This window comes from Myodes glareolus, chromosome 18, assembly GCF_982192425.1.
Source record: "Myodes glareolus chromosome 18, mMyoGla1.1, whole genome shotgun sequence".
NCBI lineage: Eukaryota > Metazoa > Chordata > Mammalia > Rodentia > Cricetidae > Myodes > Myodes glareolus.
In genome coordinates, this window is record NC_142043.1 from 72363594 (window position 1) to 72388827 (window position 25234).

Consider the following 25234-nt stretch of genomic DNA (forward strand, 5'->3'; position numbering starts at 1 on the left):
GTGTGTGTGTCTGTATGTGTGTGTGTCTGTGTGTGTCTGTGTGTGTTCCAAAAAGTATACGAGGGAACCCCTACAGCTGATAAATACCTTCAGTAATGTGACAGGATTCAAGATCAACTCAATAACTCAGTAGCCCTTCTATATACAAATGATAAAGAAGCTAAGAAAGAAAACTGAAAAACATTGCTGTTAACAATAGCCAAAAATAACATAAAATATCTTGGGGTAACATTAACTAAAGAAGTGAAAGACCTATTTGACAAGGGCTTTAAGTCTTTGAAAAGAAATTGAAGAGATACCAGAAAATAGAAAGATCTCTCATGTACTTGAATAGGTAAGATCAACATAATAAAAATGGCAGTCCCAGTAAAAGCAATTTCTAGATTCAATGCAATCCCTATCAAAATCCCAACACAATTGTTCATGGACCGTGAAAAAGCAATAATCAACTTTACATGGAAAAACAAAAAGCCCAGGGTTGCCAAAACAATCCTGTACAATAAAGGAACTTCCAGAGGCATTACCATCCTTGAGATAAAGTTCTATTATAGAGCTACAGTAATGAAAACAGTTTTTTAATCTAACTCATAATTCTATAGTAATGAGACACAATCACTCCTGGCATCACCGCTCTACTCCCGAGAGAACGTTGAGCACCAAAGGCACTCCACCTGGAGCGTGTCTTTTTCCTGACAAAACTGGACTTTGGGCAAAAAAAAAAGCCCATACCTCGACCACTGACTAATTGCAAAATATCCATAAATGGATAAAAGCAGAATTGTCTTATCTTGCCAAGACAGGGTAAGAGAATCCTAAAAGGTTTCTTACCTTAAAAAATGGCATGTCAGTTACATCAGGCCTTAGCCAAAGTTGGTTGACTCAACATTACAAATGAGACTTTGGGTGATTGCCCAGGTATTCAGTTGTCTCTTCCATTTGTTACACATTTCGAAAGTTTCCCGCTTGTACTTCTGGGCTGCTTGAGTAAAATTATTTCCCTTCTCAGATCTTTGATGAAGTTAAAGATTAGATAGTTGTAGTTACCCTCTACATTATTTAGACTCCTTAAAATAAAATGTTGAGTAAAACTTTTGCTATATGTTTCTTGCTTAATATTGTTTGTTGTTTGTAACTTTATATTTATTATTTGTTTCTATTGTATATAATTATATTTGGTTTTGTTCTGTCTTATTTTAGAAAAAGGGGGGAGATGATAGGGGAGTTCAGCCAATCACATTCTGTCTGTGGGGCGTATTGCCCTAAGGCAAAAGTTTACCTATAAACCTGGCTGGTACATTTCCCCACTCTCTTTCTCTGGCCTGGACCCAGCATTACGGACGGTTGGGATTCTGGGGTAAGTTTTTCCTTCTGTTTTATTAAAACTGTATCTCTTGTAAGCTATCCTGGCGGACTTTTAATTACCGATCGCATTGCATCTTCAGGTATTGGCATAAAAACAGTCAGGTTGACTAATGGAATGGAATTGAAGACCAGGATGTTAATCTACACACTATGGAAACTTGAGTCTTGGCAAAGAAGCTAAAGTTATAAAATGAAAAAAAGAAAGCACCTTCAATAAATAGTGTTGACATAAATAGTCAACATGTATAAGAATGCAAATAGATCTATATCTATCACCATGAACAAAACTCAAGTCCAAATGGATTAAAGACCTCAACATAAATTTGAACACACTGAATCTGAAAGAAGAAAAAGTGGGAAGTAGCCTTCAATACATGGGCACAGGAGACCATTTCCTAAATATAATACCAGTAGCACAGACGTTGAAAGCAACACTAAATAAATGGGACCTCCTGAAACTGAGAAACTTCTCTAAAGTGAAGGACACAGTCAATAAGCCAAAAGGTAGCCTAATGAATGGGAAAAGATCTTCACCAACCTCACATGAGATAAAGGATTGACCCCCCAAATATATCAAGAACTCAAGGAATTAGACATCAAAATTCCAAATAATTTAATTAAAAACAGGGTACATAACTAAACAGAGAATCTCAACAGAAGAATCTCAAATGGCCAAAAGACACTAAAGAAATTGTTGAACATCCTTAGCCATCAGAGAAATGCAATTCAAAGTGACTCTGAAATATCATCTTATACCAGTCTTAATGGCTAAGATCAAAAACACCTTATAGCTTATGATGGAGAGGATGTAGAGTAAGGGGAACACTCATCCATTGCTGGTGGGAATGCAAACTTTTACAACCACTCTGGAAATCAGTATGGAGTTTTCTCAGAATGTTGGGAGTCAACCTATGTCAGGACCCAGCAATATCACTCTTGGGCACATACCCAAAGAATCCTTAATCATACTATAAAAACATTTGTTTAACTATGGTCATAGCAGCATAATTTGTAACAGCCAGAACCTGGAAACAACCAAGACGAAGCTAAGACCTCTTAGCTGAAGAATGGATAAAATGTGGGACATTTATGCAATGGAGACTTGCTCAACAGTAAAATCAATGACATCTTGAAATTTGCATGCAAATAGATAGAAATAGAAAAAAAATCCTGAATGAGGCAAACCCAGACAAAGAAAGACGAACATGGTATATACTCACTCATAAGTGGATACTGGCTGTAAAGCAAAGGATAATGATCCTATAGTCAATGATCTTGGAGTAGCTAAGTAACCAGGTGAACTCTAAGAAAAACATACATAGATCCACTTGAAAGGGGGAATTAGACAAGATCGCCTGATAAAATTGGGAGCATGGGGGTGGGGAGAGAATGGAGGGTGGAGGGGAAGAGGAGAGGAAAAAGGGAGTGGGGAGAGGGGAGGAGTGGGGAGGAGAACTTGAGGGTGTGGGATAGTCGAGATGGAAGAAGGACAGAGATGAGAGCAAGGAAAAAGATAGTTTGCGGGAGCCATTATGGGGCTATCCAAAATCCTGACACTAGAGAAATTCCCAGGAATCCACAAGAATGACCCCCGCTAAGACCCTAAGCAATAGGTGAGAGGATGCCCATACTGGCCTTGCCCTGTATTCAGATCGATGAATATCTTAAATGTCACCAAAGAACCTTCATACAGCAACTGAGGGAAACAGAGGCACGACCCAGAGCAGAGTGCTGGGCCGAGCTCCCAAAGTCCAGTTGAAGAGTAGGAGGAGTGAGAATATGAGCAAAGAGGTCAAGACCATGAAGAGGACACCGACTTAAACAGTTTACCTAAGTTCATGGAAGCACAACAACTCCAGCCGTAAGGGGAAGGAACCAGCATAGGACCAAACTAGACAATCTGAATGTGGGTGGCAGTTTTATGGCTGGGCAGATTATGTGGTACCAGGATTTATCCCTACTGCTTGTACTGGCTTTTTGGAAATTCGTTCTCTTTGGATGGATACCTTGCTCAGCATAGATATAGTAGGGAGGGTCTTAGACCTTCCCCAAAGCTATGTGCTTACTCTCTCTGAGGAGTGAATGGGGAGTGTGGTGGAGACATAGGTGGAGGGAATGGGAGGAGCAGAGGGAGTGGGACCTGGGATTTGTATGTAAAATAAAAAAGGTAGTTTCTTTTTGAAAAAATAAAGTACATTAAAAAAGAATCTATATAATCAATGTGCAGATTGGTCATCTCTAAAACTTTATGAAATATAAGAGAATGTTTTAGTTATGCATGAGTCCCACGGCTAGCACAGCATTTAACATATTATAAATGATTGATATTTAGTGGAGCTGCACTTAAATAAACAGAACTTTGAAGTTTAAATGCTTATAATTGTCTTCATTTAGGTTGCTATTTTTCTCATTAGTAAATTTGGCTACAAAAATTAAAAAAAAGATTCTGTCATGAATTTATTAGTGGTAATTCTAATGAAGATTTATAAAGAAAAGGAGCAAGCTGAGCAGGATAAATTACAAATTGTAAAATTTGAGGAGAAAAGGAATGGAGTTAAGTGGAATGGAGCTAAATCCTGTGTTCAAGGAGATACATTTTTAAAAATGGAATAAAGGGAATAGTGACCTCAAGGTAAGAGCTCATCCTGTTACATTTCCAAATTGTGAAAAAAAACTAAATAAAATCTTAGAGCCAGGGGTGGTGGTGCTTGCCTCTAATCCCAGCACTCCAAAGCAGAGGCTGGTAGATCTTTAAGTTTAAGGCCAACCTGGTCTATAGAGCAAGTTCAAGGACAGCCATGTATCAAGGGTGTCCCTGAACGGAGGTCTAGAGAGACTATTTCTTGAAGTTTTTAAGGTGAAACCTGGGTTGCCTTGAAGACCCTCAGATGTTGGAGAAGCTAGAGCTGTGGGAGACCTGCGGAGAAGAGCTGCTAACAGGGCGTGGAACCAACCCAAGTGAAAGAAGTGTGTTTCTGTCAACAGAGCTGAAGGGCGTTGGAGATTCAAAGAACATTTTGACATCAGACGTGGAGATGTAGTTTGCCCAGCAGGTTTTTTGTCTTGCTTTTCTCCAGTGTTTTCTTGATTTTCTCCCTTCCCTGTATTTTAAAATGGTAATGTTTATCTTGTGCTATTATATTTTGGAAGCATGTGATTTGATTTTTTTTATTTCAATTTTATAGGGGATTACAAAGTTAAGAGATTGCTTGAATCTCAGAAGAGACTAGACTTTTAAACATTGTTGAAACTGTGATAGACTATGGGGACTTTAGAAGTTGGACTAAGTGCAGCCTGCATTCTGATACTGTTATAAGCTTATAGAAACCAGGGATTGGAAAGTATTAACTTGAATGTAATTGACCCCGATAATCTCAAAGGAAGAGGCACTATTAGGAGGGATGGATTTGTTGGAGTAGATATGACCTTGTTGAAGGAAGTGTGTCACTGTAGTGACAGACTTTGAGGTTTCCTGTGCTCAAAATACTACCCAGTGATTGATACCATTTCCTGTTGCCTTTATATTAAGATGTAGTCAACATCACATATGCCTGCATGCTGTCACACTCTCCACCATGATGATAATGAACTGAACCTCTGAGACTGTAAGCAAGTCATCCCAATTAAATGTTTTCCTTATAAGAGTTACCAGGGTCATGGTGTCTCAACACAGCAACAGAAATCCTAAGACAAAGTACTTTAGGTATGACTGATGTTTAATTTAATGATTAGGATGAAGCGAGATTGTACAAGATTTCATGTCTCATAAAGGTGTACAACCTAAGATAAGACATTTATGTGATCACACAAAATACTCAGTGTTCAGAAGAAGTACTATACATATAAATTTTTCATGGATTTAAATGGTCATGAGAGTGTCATAACCAAGTGTTTGGCCAAGACAGTGCTTGTGCATGCTCATGCGCTTTGCAGACAAATACCCACTCTTTAATAAAGCTTCTTTAAATAGGAAAAAAATAAGAAGAGAATATTGCGTCCCCGAAATCAATAATTGAAACACATACAAAAACTTATTCCTTCAATTTCTGTTTAATAATTTTGGGTCCAAATTGGATTGCATGGGTTTGTTAAGAGAAAGGAAAGGAAACAGGGAAAATAAAAAATAATTAAAAAGATAGAACTGAGGAAAGTGAAACCAGGTGAGAAAAGGACACTTTCCAATTCCACCAGCATCTGTTTCTGAGAGTAATCCAATGTAGACAAAAAATAATGCTTTCATTAACTTTTACAGAACAAGTGGATGTTCACAACATCAGCACATTAAGTTTGTGTGATATAGCAGATATGTTTTAATTTAGAAGTGTGACTGAACATAAAAGCAAATAAGACAAGTGAAATGTACCAGCATGATCAGATTGAAGAAAACTTTCTCTTTTTTAATTTCTAAGTCTAAGAATGAGTCTGAGTGAGGTATAATATAACACGTGGGAAAATGAATTTAAGACCTCTCATTGTAACTCAACTTTCTTCCAACTCTCCTTGGTCATTAATGGCATCACCAAACCCCGGGATTATTAGGCTATGAAACTAATTATACATTGGTTGTTTCCTTTTTTGTATTTGTATCAAATTTGACCTTCCTTTTCTTTTTGTTATTGAATTAAACAGTATTTTTAAAGAATAATGGGTGCCTCACAAGTCTTTTTGGAAGGCAGGCAATCAAGCTTGGAAGAGATGAGTCCAGTACTATGCATGACCCAGCATAGACTGGATGTTGACATAACTGAGCAAAGATAATGATTGTGAAACTACTGACTCAGGGACCAGATTCTGGACCCCAAGAGGCTGCTGTTCAGAGATGAACACCTAAGGCATCAACTATGGTGTAAATGACTGCTGTTTATGGATTTCTTTCCTACAGTGCTTTACTCTAAGCTGGTGTCTCCATCTAGAGTACCTCGTGGTGTTGACAACCAGGTATTGTACCTACATTCTAGAATTAGAGCAACCAGAAGAGGGAGTGTTTTGGCACTTGGAAGAAAGGGAAGGTAATATCAGAATTCTCATGTTTTTGGGACTCAAAGGTCATTGGTTGTTCATCACAGGCTAAATGTGAATAGAAAGTAAGTTATATTTAAATAAACCACATACATGTAATTATATAACAAATATTGACAAATTTGTTATTTAACATATAATTATAAGTTTTAAAACAATTGGAGTCTATAGCAAAGTTTTTTGCGTGTATGAATAAAGCAAACTAATGTCACAGAGCACATTAGTAAAATTATTTTAGACAAATGAAAGATCAATGATTACAAAGAAGATAACTTTATTATCTAAAATGAAGATAGTCAACATATCTAGTACAGAAGACAATAAAATACTTATCAACCAAAGAGTAGGTCTTTACCCAAGTCATTTGGTAATGATAATCCAATCCAATATTTTGTTAGTCAAAATTTATAATTAGATGCTCATATAAGTAAATTTAAAATATAAGGCTAGAAAATGGAATTGATTTGCTTATTCTGTACTTCAACTGAGAAATAAAATAACAAGCTAGCAATGAAGTATTCTAGGAAATGTGTAACTCAAAAAGAATGGAATATAATTTTATATGCTTCTGCAGATGGTTTGAACAGTTCAGTTTCGGAGGAGGTAAAAAAAAATCTGATGATCAGTCACTTGTGAGTATATCTTAAACTAGACTAAGTTTTGTTACTCCAGGTGTAAAAATCTAAAACTCAATATACTATATACAAAATATGAATATAAAAAATGGTTGGAATAATTGAAATAGACACTGAAGAATTGTTTTACCACTATAAAGTAAGGTATCATCATTCTTATGAATCTTCTTGTAGAAATAAGAGAAAATATATAAAATTAAAATAATGTGAGAACTAAGAAATATTATCACTGTGTTTGATCTGATGAACTATCATACATTTGAAGAAATTTAGCAAAGATGAGTTATTGCCACTATACAGATTCCAGTGCTGTTTATCATTAGTTTCAGGCATTTGACAGGACTTAATTCAGCTCAAAGATTCCCTATGCAGAGTTCTACAAGGACTAGCAAACTAATGGGAAGTTTAGAAGAGAAACACTTTTGTCTTACACTGTTAATTGACACATACGTGGGAGCCCACAGTGACTCCATTTCATCTTGACTTAAAGCCAGAGGGTTCAAGTTTGTTCTTGCTCATCAAGGTCAAATAACAGGATGTTTGGCCAAAGGTGTGGTTACTAGTTGTTTTGAGAATTAAGAAGGTGATTATGCTTGTTTGTTCCTTGAACATTGGTAAGGAAATCTTTTGCCCCCCACCCTTTTGCTTTGTGTATAAAAGTACTATGAGAAATAAATTTGGGGCTGCAGCATTATTCACAGAGAGCCCTCCCAATTCTATCTTCTGTCTTTTGCCTCCTTTTTAAAATTCTCACTCTTCCTATTCAGGTACTGTTCAACAGGTTGACTGGCCCTGACACACATAAATGGTTTATTTTTGGAAAGTAATACACTCACACCATTTAAGAGAGTTGAGTATTTTGTACACTTTGTTTCAATAAATCTATTATTTAGATTTATAAACCTTTCTTTTAGAATTATAAAGACAAAACTTCAATTTGTATTACTACTCACAATAATACTTAACTGTTTAAGATATTTAATATAGATAAAATGAATGACTATATACAGATAAATTTTAATATGAATTGAAAACTGTACTTCAGGAAAAATTGTATCTGTAAACTATGTAAACGTACCTAGTGATACCATATAAATTCATATCAATATGGATATTGATAACAAAAATGAGTTTAAAATAAAAGTTTAAAAATAAAGGTTGACTTGGAAATTATGACTCGGTGGGTATAAATGGGGTTAATAGTATCACTTTTGTCCTTTTTATTATTCTAATATTACCTCTGCAAAAGTGTTAAGACATGTACAGATATTTTTAGTGTTACCTCTGTGTGGATGCATTAGGAAGTAAAAAGTAGTTGATCTGTATTACAAGGCTTCTAAGTTTTCGTAATTTGAAGAAACAGCAGTTTTAATAGTAAAATGCAAAGAAATCAGACAATGCACGTGCACAAGGACAATGGTTATACAATGTAGTTTACTATAGAAAATAATTATTCTTCATTAACATTATAGATTGAAGAAATATCAATGACTAAAAACATACCTGCGTATAACTGAGCAGTTAGTAACAACAAGACAAAAATGACCCTAACTAGTGACTTCTGTACTCAACAATAACTTCCTCACACCAGTCTTTATGCTCTCATTTCTCAGACTGTAGATAACAGGGTTGAGTGCTGGGGGCAGAACTGTGTAAAAGATAGAGAACAAGAAATCTAAAACAGTTGGGGAGTCTGAGGTTGGGTTTAGATATGCACAAGAGCCTGTGGAAAAAAACAACGAGACAACAAAAAGGTGGGGCAGACAAGTAGAGAAGACCTTAGACCGGCCTTCAGCAGAGGACATTCTGAAAACTGTGGAGAATATGTGCACATAGGAGAGGACAATCCCAACGAAGCAGGCAAGGGCCAGCGCAAATAGGAAACCAACCACTCCTACTACTGCAAGGTAATCATTAGGACAGGAGAGCTTGAGAAGCTGGGGGAAGTCACAGAAGAACTGGTGAATTATTTTGACTCTGCAGAACCTGATAGAAAATATGGCTGCTGTATAAAGGGTTCCTGCGATGCCACTGCTTAGCCAAACAACTGTCACAGCCAACCTACAGTTTCTGGGACTCATGATGACCTCATAGTGCAGCGGAAAGCAAATAGCCACATAACGATCATATGACATCACTGTAAGAATGGCCATTTCACCCCAGGCAAAAGCTGTGAAGAAGAAAACCTGAAGCATGCACTGGGTACTTGAAATGTAGCCACTGCCTTCCAGGGAATTGGCAATAGACTGGGGAACTGTGACAGAAAGGGATGAGAGGTCCAGAAGGGAAAGGTGCTTCAGGAAGTAATACATTGGAGACTGGAGCTGCGGGTCCAGTGTTGTGATGGTGATGATGGTGAAGTTACCTGCTGATCCCAATAGGTATGTCACCAAGAAGAGCAAAGCATGCAAGATCTGCAGCTCATGGTTGTCAGAGAACCCCATCAGGAGGAATCCGCTCATTGTGGTTATATTTCTCACAGACATTTTGAGAACAGAAATTGTGGTAGCAGCTGGAGAATAAAATGAAAAAATATTAAGATACTGAGGCATTATTTATTTGTTTATCAGTATTTATTTCAACAGCTACTGTCTCAATTGATACATATATTGAACCAGCCATACTCTAGTTGTTGGGAAACTTTAGTGAGAACACATTTTTCTCATGACCATAGAGCTCACACTATCTACTCATAAACCAGTAGTTACAGGGAAATGTACATGGGGTCAATCACTGGTTCGCTCAAGGAACATAGTTGTGTCTGCCCCGTGAAGAGCACTATTCCATTGCCACAAATGAAACCCATTGTTTTTCTTTAAGTCATCAACAGACTGCCAAGGATGAGCTGTGGATGAGAGATCTTTGGACATAGGATTGGTTTTGTATAGCTAGGACAGGGCAGCATTTTACCAGGGAGTAAGAAATACACCAGGAATTAAAATATAGTTTTGTTGTCCAATGGATATGGCTATTTTCTTTAGGACCCAATCCTGTCATTACAGAAAGACGGTCTGTAATTGTGGAATCAATTGTAAAAATGAATAATTTTATTGCTCTTAAATTACCATTCAAGGGTTAGTGAAATCAAGAACAAAAAAATTCTGTGCAAGGGAAATACTCACATGCTATTCTCAATTTAGGTATCCTACTATTTCATTATATGAAGTGCTTTAGGGGACAAGAAGCTTCTATTTGAACTGATGTCCATAGTAATAGTCTTCAGTTACAGCAATCAAATAGTTCTTAGCACTTACCACAAAACAAAGACAATGATAAGAACAGACAGTGAGATCTTGAGGTGGCTTTAGATGTGAAAAAAAAATGCCAAAACCCAGGGTCTAACTGGAGACTGGGAAATTAAAGTCATTTAAGTTTTAGGAAGAAGAGAATTCATGTTTCAGTTCATGATCGTGGTATTCGAAGGATTGAACATAACACATCATTCTTCCCTTGCAAGATCCATGTTCCTGTTTGAGGGTTGATGAGAATTCAATGGAGTGTTAGCTTTTTTCATTTTTCCAATTAGTGGGTTCTAGGCAACAAGATCAAAATAACCTCAGTCTTTTGAGGTTTTAAGTCCTGTGAAATATCACCAGATATTTTCTTGTGTCTTCTTAAAATTCATATACTTACAAATGCAAACACAGAATAAAATTGTCGTCACCATCTTCAATCCCGAGGCATTCTCCACTTAGTGGTATTTCTCCTGTGACAGAACGACCCACTCCACCTCCCGCACATCTCTTTTGCAAGGAATGAACTCGATACCAAATCATCCCAAACCTATGTCTAATTACTTGACAGGATGTTGGTGTTTGATTACAATGACAATTGTTTTAGACCCATGCATGACATAAGAAAAAGAATCCCAGGACCTGTGGCCATAGCAGCTGAGTTCAAATCGGTGTGTGATTTATAGAAAGATCCTTTATCTGAAGGGAAATAAAACACTGTAAATTCAGCTAGATTATTTTTGTTCCATGTAATGCAACTCTTGTATCTGAAAGTCCCTGGTCTCACCTCTGTGTACTTTAGTCATAACTGTAATCCTTTTAAAATATCCTCTTACTGTTTGATTTATTAAAAACCTTATATCCTATAAAAGAAATCAGGACAAACAAAAATATAGCATGTTTCTCACAGTTTTCTTCTTTCCAAATTCTGCTTCTTTGATAGTATTTTTCTTTGAGGATAGTAAAATGATAAACATTTTTATAATTATTGCTCATAATAGGTTTAACTATCCATTCATTTAATATTATTATTTTAATCTGACAAATAAAACAGTATGCTGGGAGGTAAGAAAACTGAGTAAAATTGATCATTCACATAAATGAGACAGGAGGTATGTTTAGGTCCTTCCTAAAACAGGTCAAACTTGATCCACTCAGACAGCTTCATCAGTAGTGTGTTAATAGTTTACAGAACTGCCAAAATGTAGGAAAATAGCATGCTAACTTCTCTCATTTACTGGTCTTCTCACATGGCTCCTTATTATATGTACATGAATTTTTAAAATCAGCTTCTTTTGAGGAAGATGTCCTTGTTTACTTGTTATAATTATAGCCTTGCTTTTATAACTAAGTAAGATTGTAAGGTTGTGCTAGAATTTTTATAAAATATTTATCTTTCTTCATCCTAGTTCGAAAAACTCACTTTAGGATATCTTATTGTGTGCGCCAATCTTCAAGCTGGTCAGCAACAGCAGCTTCTGGTATTTCTTGTCCACAGTCGCAGATTTTGAAAACATATTATATCCCTGGAGAGCAATTTTGTTTAGCTGCTTCTTTTGGCATGAAGGGAAGGGTGTGTTTGTGTACACTGTCTTTGGAAATGGAAGTTGGACTTAGCCAAAGTTACTTCATTTACTTCGGCCCTGTGTCACCTGGGACATGGAGTCACCAAAATTTCCATACAACTGTTGAGGGATTTTGTGAGCTTGGGGTTTAATGTTCTGGCTTAGTGATTTTTAGTCCTTAGCAGACCTGTGAATCTCCCAGGGAGCTGTTTACAGCCCAGGAACCTGGGCACTACACTCAGGGTTTCTGACCCAGGCTCTGCATGCAATAGCTTCCAGACCAGCACCTGCAAGTTTGAACACACAGGGAGAGAGCTGTTGTGTAGCAAAGGTGTACATTTTTGAAAGGACAAAAGAATATGAAAATATTCATAAAACACTCGACTCTCTATAAAGTCTTGAAAATTTAGATATCAGCTTTGATCTTTACCTTTCTCCTTGAAATTTTGGCAGCATAAAGAAGAATTTCACGTTCTTTTAACATTTTTATTGTTTCCTTAGGTGTTTTACATCATGAGTGAGAATGTAACTAAGGAAGGCTGAGGCCATGTGTAGCTAATATAGCAGTGAATCTATGGGGTCATGATCTGTTACAGCAATAGAATACCCAGATTAACATTCCTGCAGTTTCAGAAATGGAACATAAACCAAATTATGTTCCTGGGAAGAATATTATAAGGTACTATTTAAAAATCACCAACTATTCAGGCTGAGAAAATAAACAAACAAACAAACAAACTAAAAAACTAGAAAACTTTCTGAGTTACCGATGGCCCTCGCTTTAAAGTGGTTAACTAAGAAACCTATATGGGTGAAACAATGGCTTTTAACAATAGAGAAACTGCAGGCTTTGGAACAGCTGGTGCAGGAGCAGCTAGATGCTCAGCCCCTGGAATTCTCCTACATTTGTCATTAAAAAGAAATCTGGAAAATGGAGAATGGTGACAGACCTAAGAACTGTCAATCAGGTAATTTAACCAATGGGTCCTCTACAGTCTGGAATTCCTTTGCTTCCTCTATCGACTGAAGGATGGCCTCTTATTATTATTGATTTAAAAGATTGTGTTTTCACTATACCTTTACAAAAAAAAGATAGAGAAAATTTTGCCGTCATAGTGCCTACCTATAATTCTCAGTTTACTATATCAATAGAGGGTCCTTCCAAAGGGAATGTTAAATAGTCCCACCCTGTGCCAATATTTTGTAAGTCAGCCTTTTAAAATGATACATAAGCAATTTCCTAAATGTATAGTTTACCATTACATGGATGATTGTTATCTGGTTCAAATGTATACACTTTAGAGTGTTTGAAGACATAAAGAATTTTTGCCTCATTGGGAATTAGAAATTACTCTTGAAAAATACAAAGAGGAGATTCTATTAATTACCTAGATTATAATACAGGTTTACAGAAAGTTAGAACACGGAAAGCACAAATTAGGAGAGATTGATTGGAGACTCTTAATGACTTCCAAAGATTGCTAGGAGACATTTCCAATTTTTGGCCCACTTCTTGGAGAAAATCTGATCAAATAACTCATTTGAACAAAACCTTAGATGGTGACAAAAACTTATATAGTCCTCAGAATTAACTGTTGAAGCTGAAAACATTGACTTTGATTGAAGAGAAATTACAGAGGGCACATGTGGATCATGGGAATCCAAATCTTAAAAGCATTCTGCTCATTTTACCCTCCAAATAGTAACCTACAGAATTTTCCACCATGAACTTATGCAAAATAGTACCTGGAGTCTTAGGTAGAGCAACAAGACAATTGAAAGATATCAAGGGGATACAAATAGGAAGGAAGAAGTCAAAAAGGGAAGAGAGGAAAACATGATAAATGATATGATAGTATACAAAAGTGAGTATAAAAAATTCTAAATTGAGAATTCCACAACTTATCAGTTTCATGTATCAGGTCACATCCAAACTTGGGGAAACTTAACTGCTGGGGTTTGCTGGCACCCGGGCAAAGTGGGGAAGCAGTCAAACTCCTTCCTTTCACAGGATGAGAAAATCCTGGATTTTAGGCATGCTTCAACCCCTTCTTAGCTTCAGGCTATCCACATATTCTCCCTTCTTTTTCTTACTTGTTCAGGAGCTATGGAAGGCTGTGTCACCTTTAGAAATCTCTATGGTTCTCTCAGACTTTGTGGAACCTTAAATCAATTCCTGGCAGCTTTTTTCATCTGATGAAAATTTTAAGAAAAGTAGCAAGATACAAAATTAACAACAACAACAACAACAAAATCAACAGCCTTCCAATATATAAATGACAAAAACACTGAGAAAGAAATCGTAGAAACAGTTTTCTTCACAATAGCCTCAAAAATACCCTGGGATAACTTTAACCAAGAAAGTGGAAGGCTTGTATATTAAAAGCTTTAATACTTTCAAGAAATAAATTGGAGAAGACATAAGACTATGAAAAGATCAGTCTAACACATGGTTTGATAGGATAACTATCGTAAAAATTGTCATTCTACTAAGAGCAATCTGTAGATTCAATTTTTATGGTTTTTCTCTGTGTTTCTTTTTTCATTTGTTTAAAGAGGAAGAGAAAGAGAAAGGGAGGGAGAGAGAGGGAGAGAGAGGACAAAAAGTTGGATGGGCAGGGAGATGGGGAAGATCTGGAGGAACTGGAGGAGAGGAAAACATGATAAAATATAATGTTTGGGAATAATTTTTCAATTTAAATAACCATAAGAAATAAATTTATTAGAATACATTTAATGAAGAAAAATTGTTGTATGGCACTAATACATTTTTGTGCTACAAAATTTAACTTTATACTGGAATGCAAACAAGTAAAACAGAAACCCAAATCCTGCATTCACCTGCATTCATAGGAAGCTATTTTAGACCAAAGTATTAATTGAACAAAGACAGCTAAACATGTTCTTTCTTAATGACTCCACAATTACTCTTCCTATTGTCATTAGATCACATGCCTTGCTTTACTTCAAAGTTCATGAGCCAGTTATATTTTATATTTTTCTGACTCATGAATCTTTCAAAATAATGTTAAAACATGAACTAAGCACACCAGGCCTTTACTTCCTAGATGACTGAGTGGATGCACCCCTAGGCTTGTACTCTCCTCCCCTCCTACTAGCAAGCACCACCATTTTCTCTTGGGTACAGGGCATGTCCCTGTCTGATTGAAAACATCTGACTAGATTCTCTAAAAATCTCAACAATAGAAAAGAAGATGTGGATTGCTATCATAATTTGATCTGAAGGACAAACTTGATATTTACTGAAATAATATATAAGTAAGTAAAGACACTCAAAGTATTACTGTGAGTGGAACAGAAGATAATAATAGTTCTTCATAGACTCTGAAAATGTCACAGTGGGGAAAAAAAACTTGTTGGCAATCCTGACAACCTGAGTTTGGATATCTGAAATCTTGAAGCAGCAACAGTGTCTGTAATCTCAGAATGCTTACTGGAATGGGGAGAGGGAAACAGGTGAATGCCCAGAGGCAAGTGGGTGAATTACTCTGACCTAATCAATGACAAAGAGACCTGTCAGAAGGCAGTGGCTTCAGAGGACAAAGTACCAGAGAACAGAGACCCTAATATCAAAGTAAATGTCCATTACATCGCCCAGATAAGCTCCCACCACCTTTTGGGGTCACCCTCTATGGCACATTCCACCACCACTGCCTTTGAGCAGCTCTGAAATATCAGAGATACTGAGAAAATTGTCCCCAGTTTCCTCAGCCCCAAGGCCCAGGAATCCAGAGTCTCCACCCATAGGGACCTTCTCTGAATGGAATTCACCCCCTTGGACCAAATCTATTATACATAATTTCAATAGAACCTTTTAAACTCCCCAAGACTGGAAAAAACATTTGTCAAACCACTCTTCCCAGTCCTTTACTTGTATAATGAGAAGCCCTGTTTAGTGATGAATGTCAAATGATATCGCACAAATAATAAAAACACAGAGACAGATATTTGGGATTCAAGCTGAAAGATCAGAGAAGCAAAGCAGCCAACCACTAGACATCTATTACCTCAACAAAATCTTCAGACCGAAGAGAGCTAGTCCCTGTCTCATCCTGCCTTATATTCATCTTTAATACTGGTATTAAAGGTGTACACCACCACCACCGGCCTAACAACTTCTAACTAGTGTGGCTGCTGGGATTCAAGGTATGTGCCACCACTGGTTGGCCGGCATGGCTGACTGGTGTGGCGAGCTTTGCACTCTGATCTTCAGGCAAGCTTTATTTATTGAAACACAAAATATCATATATTACACAGGGTACAAAATTGAATAACATAATCAAAAATAAAACCACAACAAGGAACACCCCCACTGCTCAATTAATAAACTGGAACTATGACCAATTGTTCAACCAGGACAACTTTCCCACAGGAATTCAAAGCCCTCCCACCCACACCTACAGCTACTTTGAACAAATCTGCCTGTGTGTGCTCCAAGTCTGGGATCATTTGACTCTCCTATCCACAGGACCTGGGGAGGCCTCTTCACTGGCTTTTTAAAAACAAAAAACAGGAGAAACTGTTCCAGATTTCATATTGACAGAAAGTACAAGTAGTCTAGACAGAAAAATTACAGACCATATGGTCAAAGCAATGCTACAATCTTGTCTGGAAAGGAGTGACCCTGGAGCACAGACAGGTTTGTCATGGCCTAAAAAATAAACACTATCATGCATGAATGAACAATATCTTTTCCATGACATTGAGACTCCCTCACAGCAGGCCTCATCTCTTGCCCAAGCCTTTGCTGTCAGAATATAATCTAATTCAAATGTTTTAAATGTGCAGAGACAGGACAATGGAACGGGGAGTGCCCAGAAAACAATCCAATTGCCTCTACAATCCCCCCACCTCCCGCCTAAAACTGTCTGCCTTTTGTAGGAAAGACTTTCACTGCAGGAGGGATTGCAAATCCAAAACTACCACCTCTAAACTTTACAGGGCACAGCCTTTAGCCCTGCCACTAAGAGTGAAAGGCCCACAAATCCACTGGGTCACTAACATACTTGAAAACTCTCACCCCAAACTTTTCATTACCATTGGCAATAAAAATAAAAATGTTTTATAGACACAGGGAAAGACAAACTATCCTAAGTCTAGCTGAGGTTCCCCACATTGGACCCTCTACCCCAGATCCCAACTAATGGGGGTAGGTGGTCTCTCCTGAGCATTCATAACCCAAGAATTTTATAGATGGGAAGACCCAGATGGAAAGAATGGGACCATTAGACCCCTAGTGGCTGATGTGACCACTAACTTACTAGGAAGAGATTTCCTAGAATACTTAAATGCCCTTGCTACTGGGAAATGAAAATGCCTCCAAAATAGAATATTACCAAAAATATCAAGATCAAAAGAACTCCGAATCTTAAGGGTTACTGTTGAATATCACTCCCTGCCTTGAGTAGATCACAGAATATCCTGCCTGGTGGAACACTGGCCACTAAACAGGGAGGAATGAACTATTTTACAACAACTGGTTAAACAGCAATTAGACATTGGACACATTCCTCCCCCTAGAAGCCTCTAGAACACCCCAGGTTTGTAAATATAAGGAAGACTGGGACCTAGAGGCTCCTACAGAATCTGAGAGCGATTGTTAAGACCATGAAAATTTGGGGCTTGCCTCAGCTTGGCCTCTCCTTTACTCCTGCCATATCAGTAAATACCCCAATAATAGTTTTAGACATTAAACATTGCTTCTTTTCAATACCACTCCATGAGATCAAGATTGCAAGCGTTTCTCCTTTGTAATATCTAAAATCATCAAACTGGAACCAGCTGATAGATATGAGTCATGCTACAACAAAACCTAATAACTGCTGAACATGGGGGAAAATGTATTATCTTGAGAGAAGAATGTTTTTTTCTTTGTCAATAAGTCAAATTTGGAGGAACAAAATGTAAAAACACCCAAAGCCCTACCCAAAGATCTCATGACCTGGTATCAACCCCAGGAGTCTTTATCCTGGTTCCATAACCTACTGTTTTCCTGACTCCTACCATTTGTTGGTACTCTGATTATGATGTGTTTATTTTGATGCTTGTTTCCTGCCTTGTTCAGTTCCTTTGGCAACAGATCACCACCATTGCTAAACTTACCACCAATCAGGTCATGGTTCATTACCAGACCCTGGACACTTCCACCAAATGTGAAGGTTTCTTAGGGTTTATGATGATACCTCCAATATCAAATAAAGCAAGGAAACACATTGGAAGGCATTGCTGGCTGATCAGAGATTGCAGTCAACCATAGCCCAGCAGTTTTTTCTAAGTTCTGCCACATGGAGGACTCTCTTTCAACAGTGAAAGCTTCCTGCTCCCTACCTAGTCTTATCTGGAGGATGTCTGTAGGTACAGGATGCCAGACTTATTTCAACAGTGACCCTTGACACAGTTCCCTGCAAACACTATTCCCCTGTTGACACACATGCTGATTAAGCATTTTTATAGGACCCTACTGCCACCTATGAAGCTTTGTGAAAGCAGTGAGTCAATTAATGCAAATTAGGGTTTGCTCCCAATCTTCCCAATCCTATATATTCCTTATAGTCTGGAATAAATTTGAGCTTTTTCACTGAAAGTAGTCTCCTGGAGGGCTGTCTCCTTTCATGCTCACGGGCCACATACAAAGTTCTCGTCATTGCTTTTTCCCTTTTGCTCTCAAAGGATATAAGATTGCTCTCTGACATCCACATGGACACTGTGGCACATGTACCAGCACTCTTACACTAATACACAAAAGACTCTATATGAATATCTGCTGCGTGAAATAGTACCTACCTGTAAAATGGATAAACGTGGTCAGACATTGTTCATGGTTATGCATACATTATTTTGGAAGTTAATAACTTCGAACTGTCCAGACAATTAAGCATTCTGTATACTTTGCTCCAACAATCGATTTCTTTAGAATTAAGAATATAAGAAGCTTCCCTCTTTCTTTTCTCCCCCTAACACATGGTGATTTGTCTCTGTAGTTCTGGCTGGCCTAGAACTTACTAAATAGACCAGGCTGACCTAAAAATATATCGCAGAGGTCTGCCTGCCTCTGTCTCCTGAGTACTTGGATACATTTTAGAAATGACTTATGTGTAAATGAAAATTGATAGTAAATGATACAAGTTAAAGAAGTAAAGCTTAAGCACATTTTTATATGAATTACAATACTTGGCACACAAGAGAACTATAGTAATTAAACTAAGTAGATGTACACAAAAGTGGCATATTTTCTTGTGCTAATCCCTAAAATGTGTAGGTGGAAAGACAGAAAGTAAAACGAACCTTTAAAATAAGTGATAAATATTTAAAAATTATGATGCATTTGGTGAACTGAGTAACAGTAAATTTAATTATTCTTCTTGTTCTTCTTATTGTAATATGCCCGCAAACTTTTTTTCAAAATCCATGTTAGGATTGTTGGTTAGTTCACAGGTGTATCACTGTGCCAAAGGACTGGGAAAGTTAGGAAGAACTGGGTCTATATTACTAGATTATAATTATATTTTTAGTAACTTGAAAGAGCAGTATATTTAATTACATAGGTTAAAAGAATCACATCAAATTTTACTATGCAATACGTCTATAAAATACATTATTTAGAAAATATCTCATTATCCTTACAACATAATTAACATATTCAAAATACTACAAACATTCTTTGTATTTAGTTTTATCATCTACTAACAAAAGAAAAAAATGATTTTTTCTCAATGAATTCTTCACTTAGCAGTAACTTCTTTATAGCTCCCTTCAAAGACTCATTTCTCAGACTGTAGATAACAGGGTTGAGTGCTGGGGGCAGAACTGTGTAAAAGATAGAGAACAAGAAATCTAAAACAGTTGGGGAGTCTGAGGTTGGGTTTAGATATGCACAAGAGCCTGTGGAAAGAAACAATGAGACAACAAAAAGATGGGGCAGACAAGTAGAGAAGACCTTAGACCGACCTTCAGCAGAGGACATTCTGAAAACTGTGGAGAATATGTGCACATAGGAGAGGACAATCCCAACGAAGCAGGCAAGGGCCAGTGCAAACAGGATACCAGCCACTCCTACTACTACAAGGTAATCATTAGAACAGGAGAGCTTGAGTAACTGGGGGACGTCACAGAAGAACTGGTGGATTATTTTGACTCTGCAGAACCTGATAGAAAATATGGCTGCTATATAAAGGGTTCCTGAGACGCCACTGCTTAGCCAAACAACTGCCACAGCCAACCTACAGTTTCTGGGACTCATGATGACCTCATAGTGCAGCGGAAAGCAAATAGCCACATAACGATCATATGACATCACTGTAAGAATGGCCATTTCACCCCAGGCAAAAGCTGTGAAGAAGAAAACCTGAAGCATGCACTGGGTACTTGAAATGTAGCCACTGCCTTCCAGGGAATTGGCAATAGACTGGGGAACTGTGACAGAAAGGGATGAGAGGTCCAGAAGGGAAAGGTGCTTCAGGAAGTAATACATTGGAGACTGGAGCTGCGGGTCCAGTGTTGTGATGGTGATGATGGTGAAGTTACCTGCTGATCCCAATAGGTATGTCACCAAGAAGAGCAAAGCATGCAAGATCTGCAGCTCATGGTTGTCAGAGAACCCCATCAGGAGGAATCCGCTCATTGTGGTTATATTTCTCACAGACATTTTGAGAACAGAAATTGTGGTAGCAGCTGGAGAATAAAATGAAAAAATATTAAGATACTGAGGCATTATTTATTTGTTTATCAGTATTTATTTCAACAACTACTGTCTCAATTGATACATATATTGAACCAGCCATACTCTAGTTGTTGGGAAACTTTAGTGAGAACACATTTTTCTCATGACCATAGAGCTCACACTATCTACTCATAAACCAGTAGTTACAGGGAAATGTACATGGGGTCAATCACTGGTTCGCTCAAGGAACATAGTTGTGTCTGCCCCGTGAAGAGCACTATTCCATTGCCACAAATGAAACCCGTTGTTTTTCTTTAAGTCATCAACAGACTGCCAAGGATGAGCTGTGGATGAGAGGTCTTTGGACATAGGATTGGTTATGTATAGCTAGGACAGGGCAGCATTTTACCAGGGAGTAGGAAATATACCAGAAATTAAAATATAGTTTTGTTGTCCACTGGAAATGGCTATTTTCTTTAGGACCCAATACTGTCATTACAGAAAGATGGTCTGTTATTGTGGAATCAATTGTAAAAATGAATAATTTTATTGCTCTTAAATTACCATTCAAGGGTTAGTGAAATCAAGAACAAAAAAAATTCTGTGCAAGGGAAATACTCACACGCTATTCTCAATTTAGGTATCCTACTATTTCATGAATATATGAAATGCTTTAGGGGACAAGAAGCTTCTATTTGAACTGATGTCCATAGTAATAGTCTTCAGTTACAGCAATCAAATAGTTCTTAGCACTTACCACAAACAAAGACAATGATAAAAACAGACAGTGAGATCTTGAGGTGGCTTTAGATGTGAAAAAAAGGCCAAAACCCAGGGTCTAACTGGAGATTGGGAAATTAAAGTCATTTATGTTTTAGGAAGAAGAGAATTCATGTTTCAGTTCATGGTCATGGTATTCAAAAGATTGGATATAACCCTTCATTCTTCCCTTGCAAGATCCATGTTCATGTTTGATGGTTAATGAGAATTCATGGAGTGTCAGCTTTTTGCACTTTTTTCCATTAGTGGATTCTAGGCAACAAGATCATACATACTGTCAGTCTTTTGAGGTTTTAAGTCCTGTGAAATATCACCAGATATTTTCTTGTGTCTTCTTAAAATTCATATACTTACAAATGCAAACACAGAATAAAATTGACGTCACCATCTTCAATCCCGAGGCATTCTCCACTTAGTGGTATTTCTTCTGTGACAGAATGAAACCACTTCACCTACCACACATCTCTTTTGCAAGGAATGAACTAGATACCAAATCATCCCAAACCTACGTCTATTATATGATAGGATGTTGGTGTTTGATTACAATGACAATGGTTTTAGAAACAAGTATGGCATGAAAAAGAGAATCCCAGGACCTGTGGCCGTAGCAGCTGAGTTCAAACTGGTATGAGGTTCATAGAAAGATCCATTATCTAAAGGAAAATAAAACAGTTAAGTCAACTAGATTGTTTTTGTTCCATGTAATACAACTCTTGTATCTGAAAGTCTCTGGTCTCACCTCTGTGTACTCTAGTTATAACTGTAATCCTTTTAAAATATCCTCTTACTGTTTGATTTATTAAAAACCTTATATCCTATAAAAGAAATCAGGACAAACCAAAAATATAACATGCTTTTCACAGTTTTTTTTCCAAATTCTGCTTCTTTGATAGTATTTCTTTGAGGTTAGTAAAATGATAACCTTTTTTTAATAATTGCTCATAATAGGTTTTACCATCTATTCATTTAATATTATTATTTTAATCTGACAAATAAAACAGTATGCTGGGAGGTAAGAAAACTGAGTAAAATTGATCATTCACATAAATGAGACAGGAGGTATGTTTAGGTCCTTCCTTAAACAGGTCAAACTTGATCCACTCAGACAGCTTCATCAGTAGTGTGTTAATAGTTTACAGAACTGCCAAAATGTAGGAAAATAACATGCTAACTTCTCTCATTTACTGGTCTTCTCACATGACTCCTTATTATATGTACATGAATTTTTAAAATCAGCTTCTTTTGAGGAAGATGTCCTTGTTTCCTTGTTGTAATTATAGCCTTGCTTTTATAACTAAGTAAGATTGTAAGGTTGTGCTAGAATTTTTATAAAATATTTATCTTTCTTCATCCTAGTTCGAAAAACTCACTTTAGGATATCTTATTGTGTGTGCCAATCTTCAAGCTGGTCAGCAACAGCAGCTTCTGATATTTCTTGTCCACAGTCGCAGATTTTGAAAACATATTATATCCCTGGAGAGCAATTTTGTTTAGCTGCTTCTTTTGGCATGAAGGGAAGGGTGTGTTTGTGCACACTGTCTTTGGAAATGGAAGTTGGACTTAGCCAAAGTTACTTCATTTACTTCGGCCCTGTGTCACCTGGGACATGGAGTCACCAAAATTTCCATACAACTATTGAGGGATTTTGTGAGCTTGGGGTTTAATGTTCTGGCTTAGTGATTTTTAGTCCTTAGCAGACCTGTGAATCTCCCAGGGAGCTGTTTACAGCTCAGGAACCTGGGCACTACACTCAGGGTTTCTGACCCAGGCTCTTCAGGCAATAGCTCCCAGACCAGCACCTGCAAGTTTGAACACACAGGGAGAGAGCTGTTGTGTAGCAAAGGTGTACATTTTTGAAAGGACAAAAGAATATGAAAATATTCATAAAACACTCGACTCTCTATAAAGTCTTGAAAATTTAGATATCAGTTTTGATTTTTACCTTTCTCCTTGAAATTTAGGCAGCATGAAGAAGAATTTCATGTTCTTTTAACATTTTTATTGTTTCCTTAGGTGTTTTACATCATGAGTGAGAATGTAACTAAGGAAGGCTGAGGCCATGTGTAGCTAATATAGCAGTGAATCTATGGGGTCATGATCTGTTACAGCAATAGAATACCAAGATTAACATTCCTGCAGTTTCAGAAATGGAACATAAACCAAATTATGTTCCTGGGAAGAATATTATAAGGTAGTATTAAAAAAGTCACCAACTATTCAGGCTGAAAAAAAAAACAAAAAAACAATACAAACAAAAAAAACTAGAAAACTTTCTGAGTTACCGATGGCCCTCGCTTTAAAGTGGTTAACTAAGAAACCTATATGGGTGAAACAATGGCTTTTAACAATAGAGAAACTGCAGGCTTTGGAACAGCTGGTGCAGGAGCAGCTAGATGCTCAGCCCCTGGAATTCTCCTACATTTGTCATTAAAAAGAAATCTGGAAAATGGAGAATGGTGACAGACCTAAGAACTGTCAATCAGGTAATTTAACCAATGGGTCCTCTACAGTCTGGAATTCCTTTGCTTTCTCTATCGACTGAAGGATGGCCTCATATTGTTATTGATTTAAAAGATTGTGTTTTCACTATACCTTTACAAAAAAAAGATAGAGAAAATTTTGCCGTCACAGTGCCTACTTATAATTCTCAGACTACTATAAGATGTCAATAGAGGGTCCTTCCAAAGGGAATGTTAAATAGTCCCACCCTGTGCCAATATTTTGTAAGTCAGCCTTTTAAAATGATACATAAGCAATTTCCTAAATGTATAGTTTACCATTACATGGATGATTGTTATCTGGTTCAAATGTATACACTTTAGAGTGTTTGAAGACATAAAGAATTTTTGCCTCATTGGGAATTAGAAATTACTCTTGAAAAATACAAAGAGGAGATTCTATTAATTACCTAGATTATAATACAGGTTTACAGAAAGTTAGAACACGGAAAGCACAAATTAGGAGAGATTGATTGGAGACTCTTAATGACTTCCAAAGATTGCTAGGAGACATTTCCAATTTTTGGCCCACTTTTTGGAGAAAACCTGATCAAATAATTCATTTGAACAAAACCTTAGATGGTGACAAAACTTATATAGTCCTCAGAATTAACTGTTGAAGCTGAAAACAGTTGACTTTGATTGAAGAGAAATTACAGGGGGCACACGTGGATCGTGTGAATCCAAATCTTAAAAGCATTCTGCTCATTTTACCCTCCAAATAGTAACCTACAGAATTTTCCACCATGAACTTATGCAAAATAGTACCTGGAGTCTTAGGTAGAGCAACGAGACAACTGAAAGATATCAAGGGGATACAAATAGGAAGGAAGAAGTCAAAATATTTTTATTTGCAAATGATATCATAGTATACAAACGTGAGTATAAAAATTCTAAATTGAGAATTCCACAACTTATCCGTTTCTATATGCATCAGGTTACATCCAAACTTGGGGAAACTTAACTGCTGGGGTTTGCTGGCACCCGGGCAAAGAGGGAAGCAGTCAAACTCCTTCATTTCTCAGAATGAGAAAATCCTGGATTTCGGGCATGCTTCAACCTCTTGTTAGCTTCAGGCTGTCCTCATATTCTCCCTTCTTTTTCTGACTTGTTCAGGAGCTATTGAAGGCTGTGTCACCTTTAGAAATCTCTATGGCTCTCTCACACTTTGAGGAACCCCAAATCAGTTGCTGGAAGCTTTTTTCATATGATGAAAATTTTAAGAAAAGTAACAAGATACAAAATTGACAGCAACAACAACAAAATCAACAGCATTCCAATATATAAATGACAAACACACTGAGAAAAAATCATGGAAACTTCCCAATAGCCTCAAAAATACCCTGGGATAACTTTAACTAAGGAAGTGAGAGGCTTGTATATTAAAAGTTTAATAGTTTCAAGATATAAATTGGAGAAGACATCAGACTATGAAAAGATCAGTCTAACACATGGTTTGATA

The 25234-nt window shown here is 37.1% G+C and overlaps 2 protein-coding genes across 2 annotated transcripts; both read right to left on the reverse strand.

Annotated features, from left to right (window-relative positions):
- Nucleotides 1-8563: 8563 nt before the first annotated feature.
- Nucleotides 8564-9502, reverse strand: LOC148119290 (olfactory receptor 14J1-like). The gene has a single exon (XM_087897857.1). The coding sequence runs from the start codon at nt 9500-9502 to the stop codon at nt 8564-8566; it is 939 nt and encodes a 312-aa protein (XP_087753983.1).
- Nucleotides 9503-19510: 10008 nt separating this feature from the next.
- LOC148119291 (olfactory receptor 14J1-like) lies at nt 19511-20479 on the reverse strand. The gene has a single exon (XM_087897816.1). It carries the CDS (start codon nt 20477-20479, stop codon nt 19511-19513), a length of 969 nt encoding a protein of 322 aa, XP_087753942.1.
- Between the last annotated feature and the right edge of the window lie 4755 nt (nt 20480-25234).

Bases quoted from the DNA above. Each gene is read 5' to 3' on its own strand.
- LOC148119290 (XM_087897857.1), bottom strand. From the start codon at position 9,502: ATGTCTGTGAGAAATATAACCACAATGAGCGGATTCCTCCTGATGGGG.
- LOC148119291 (XM_087897816.1), bottom strand. From the start codon at position 20,479: ATGTCTGTGAGAAATATAACCACAATGAGCGGATTCCTCCTGATGGGG.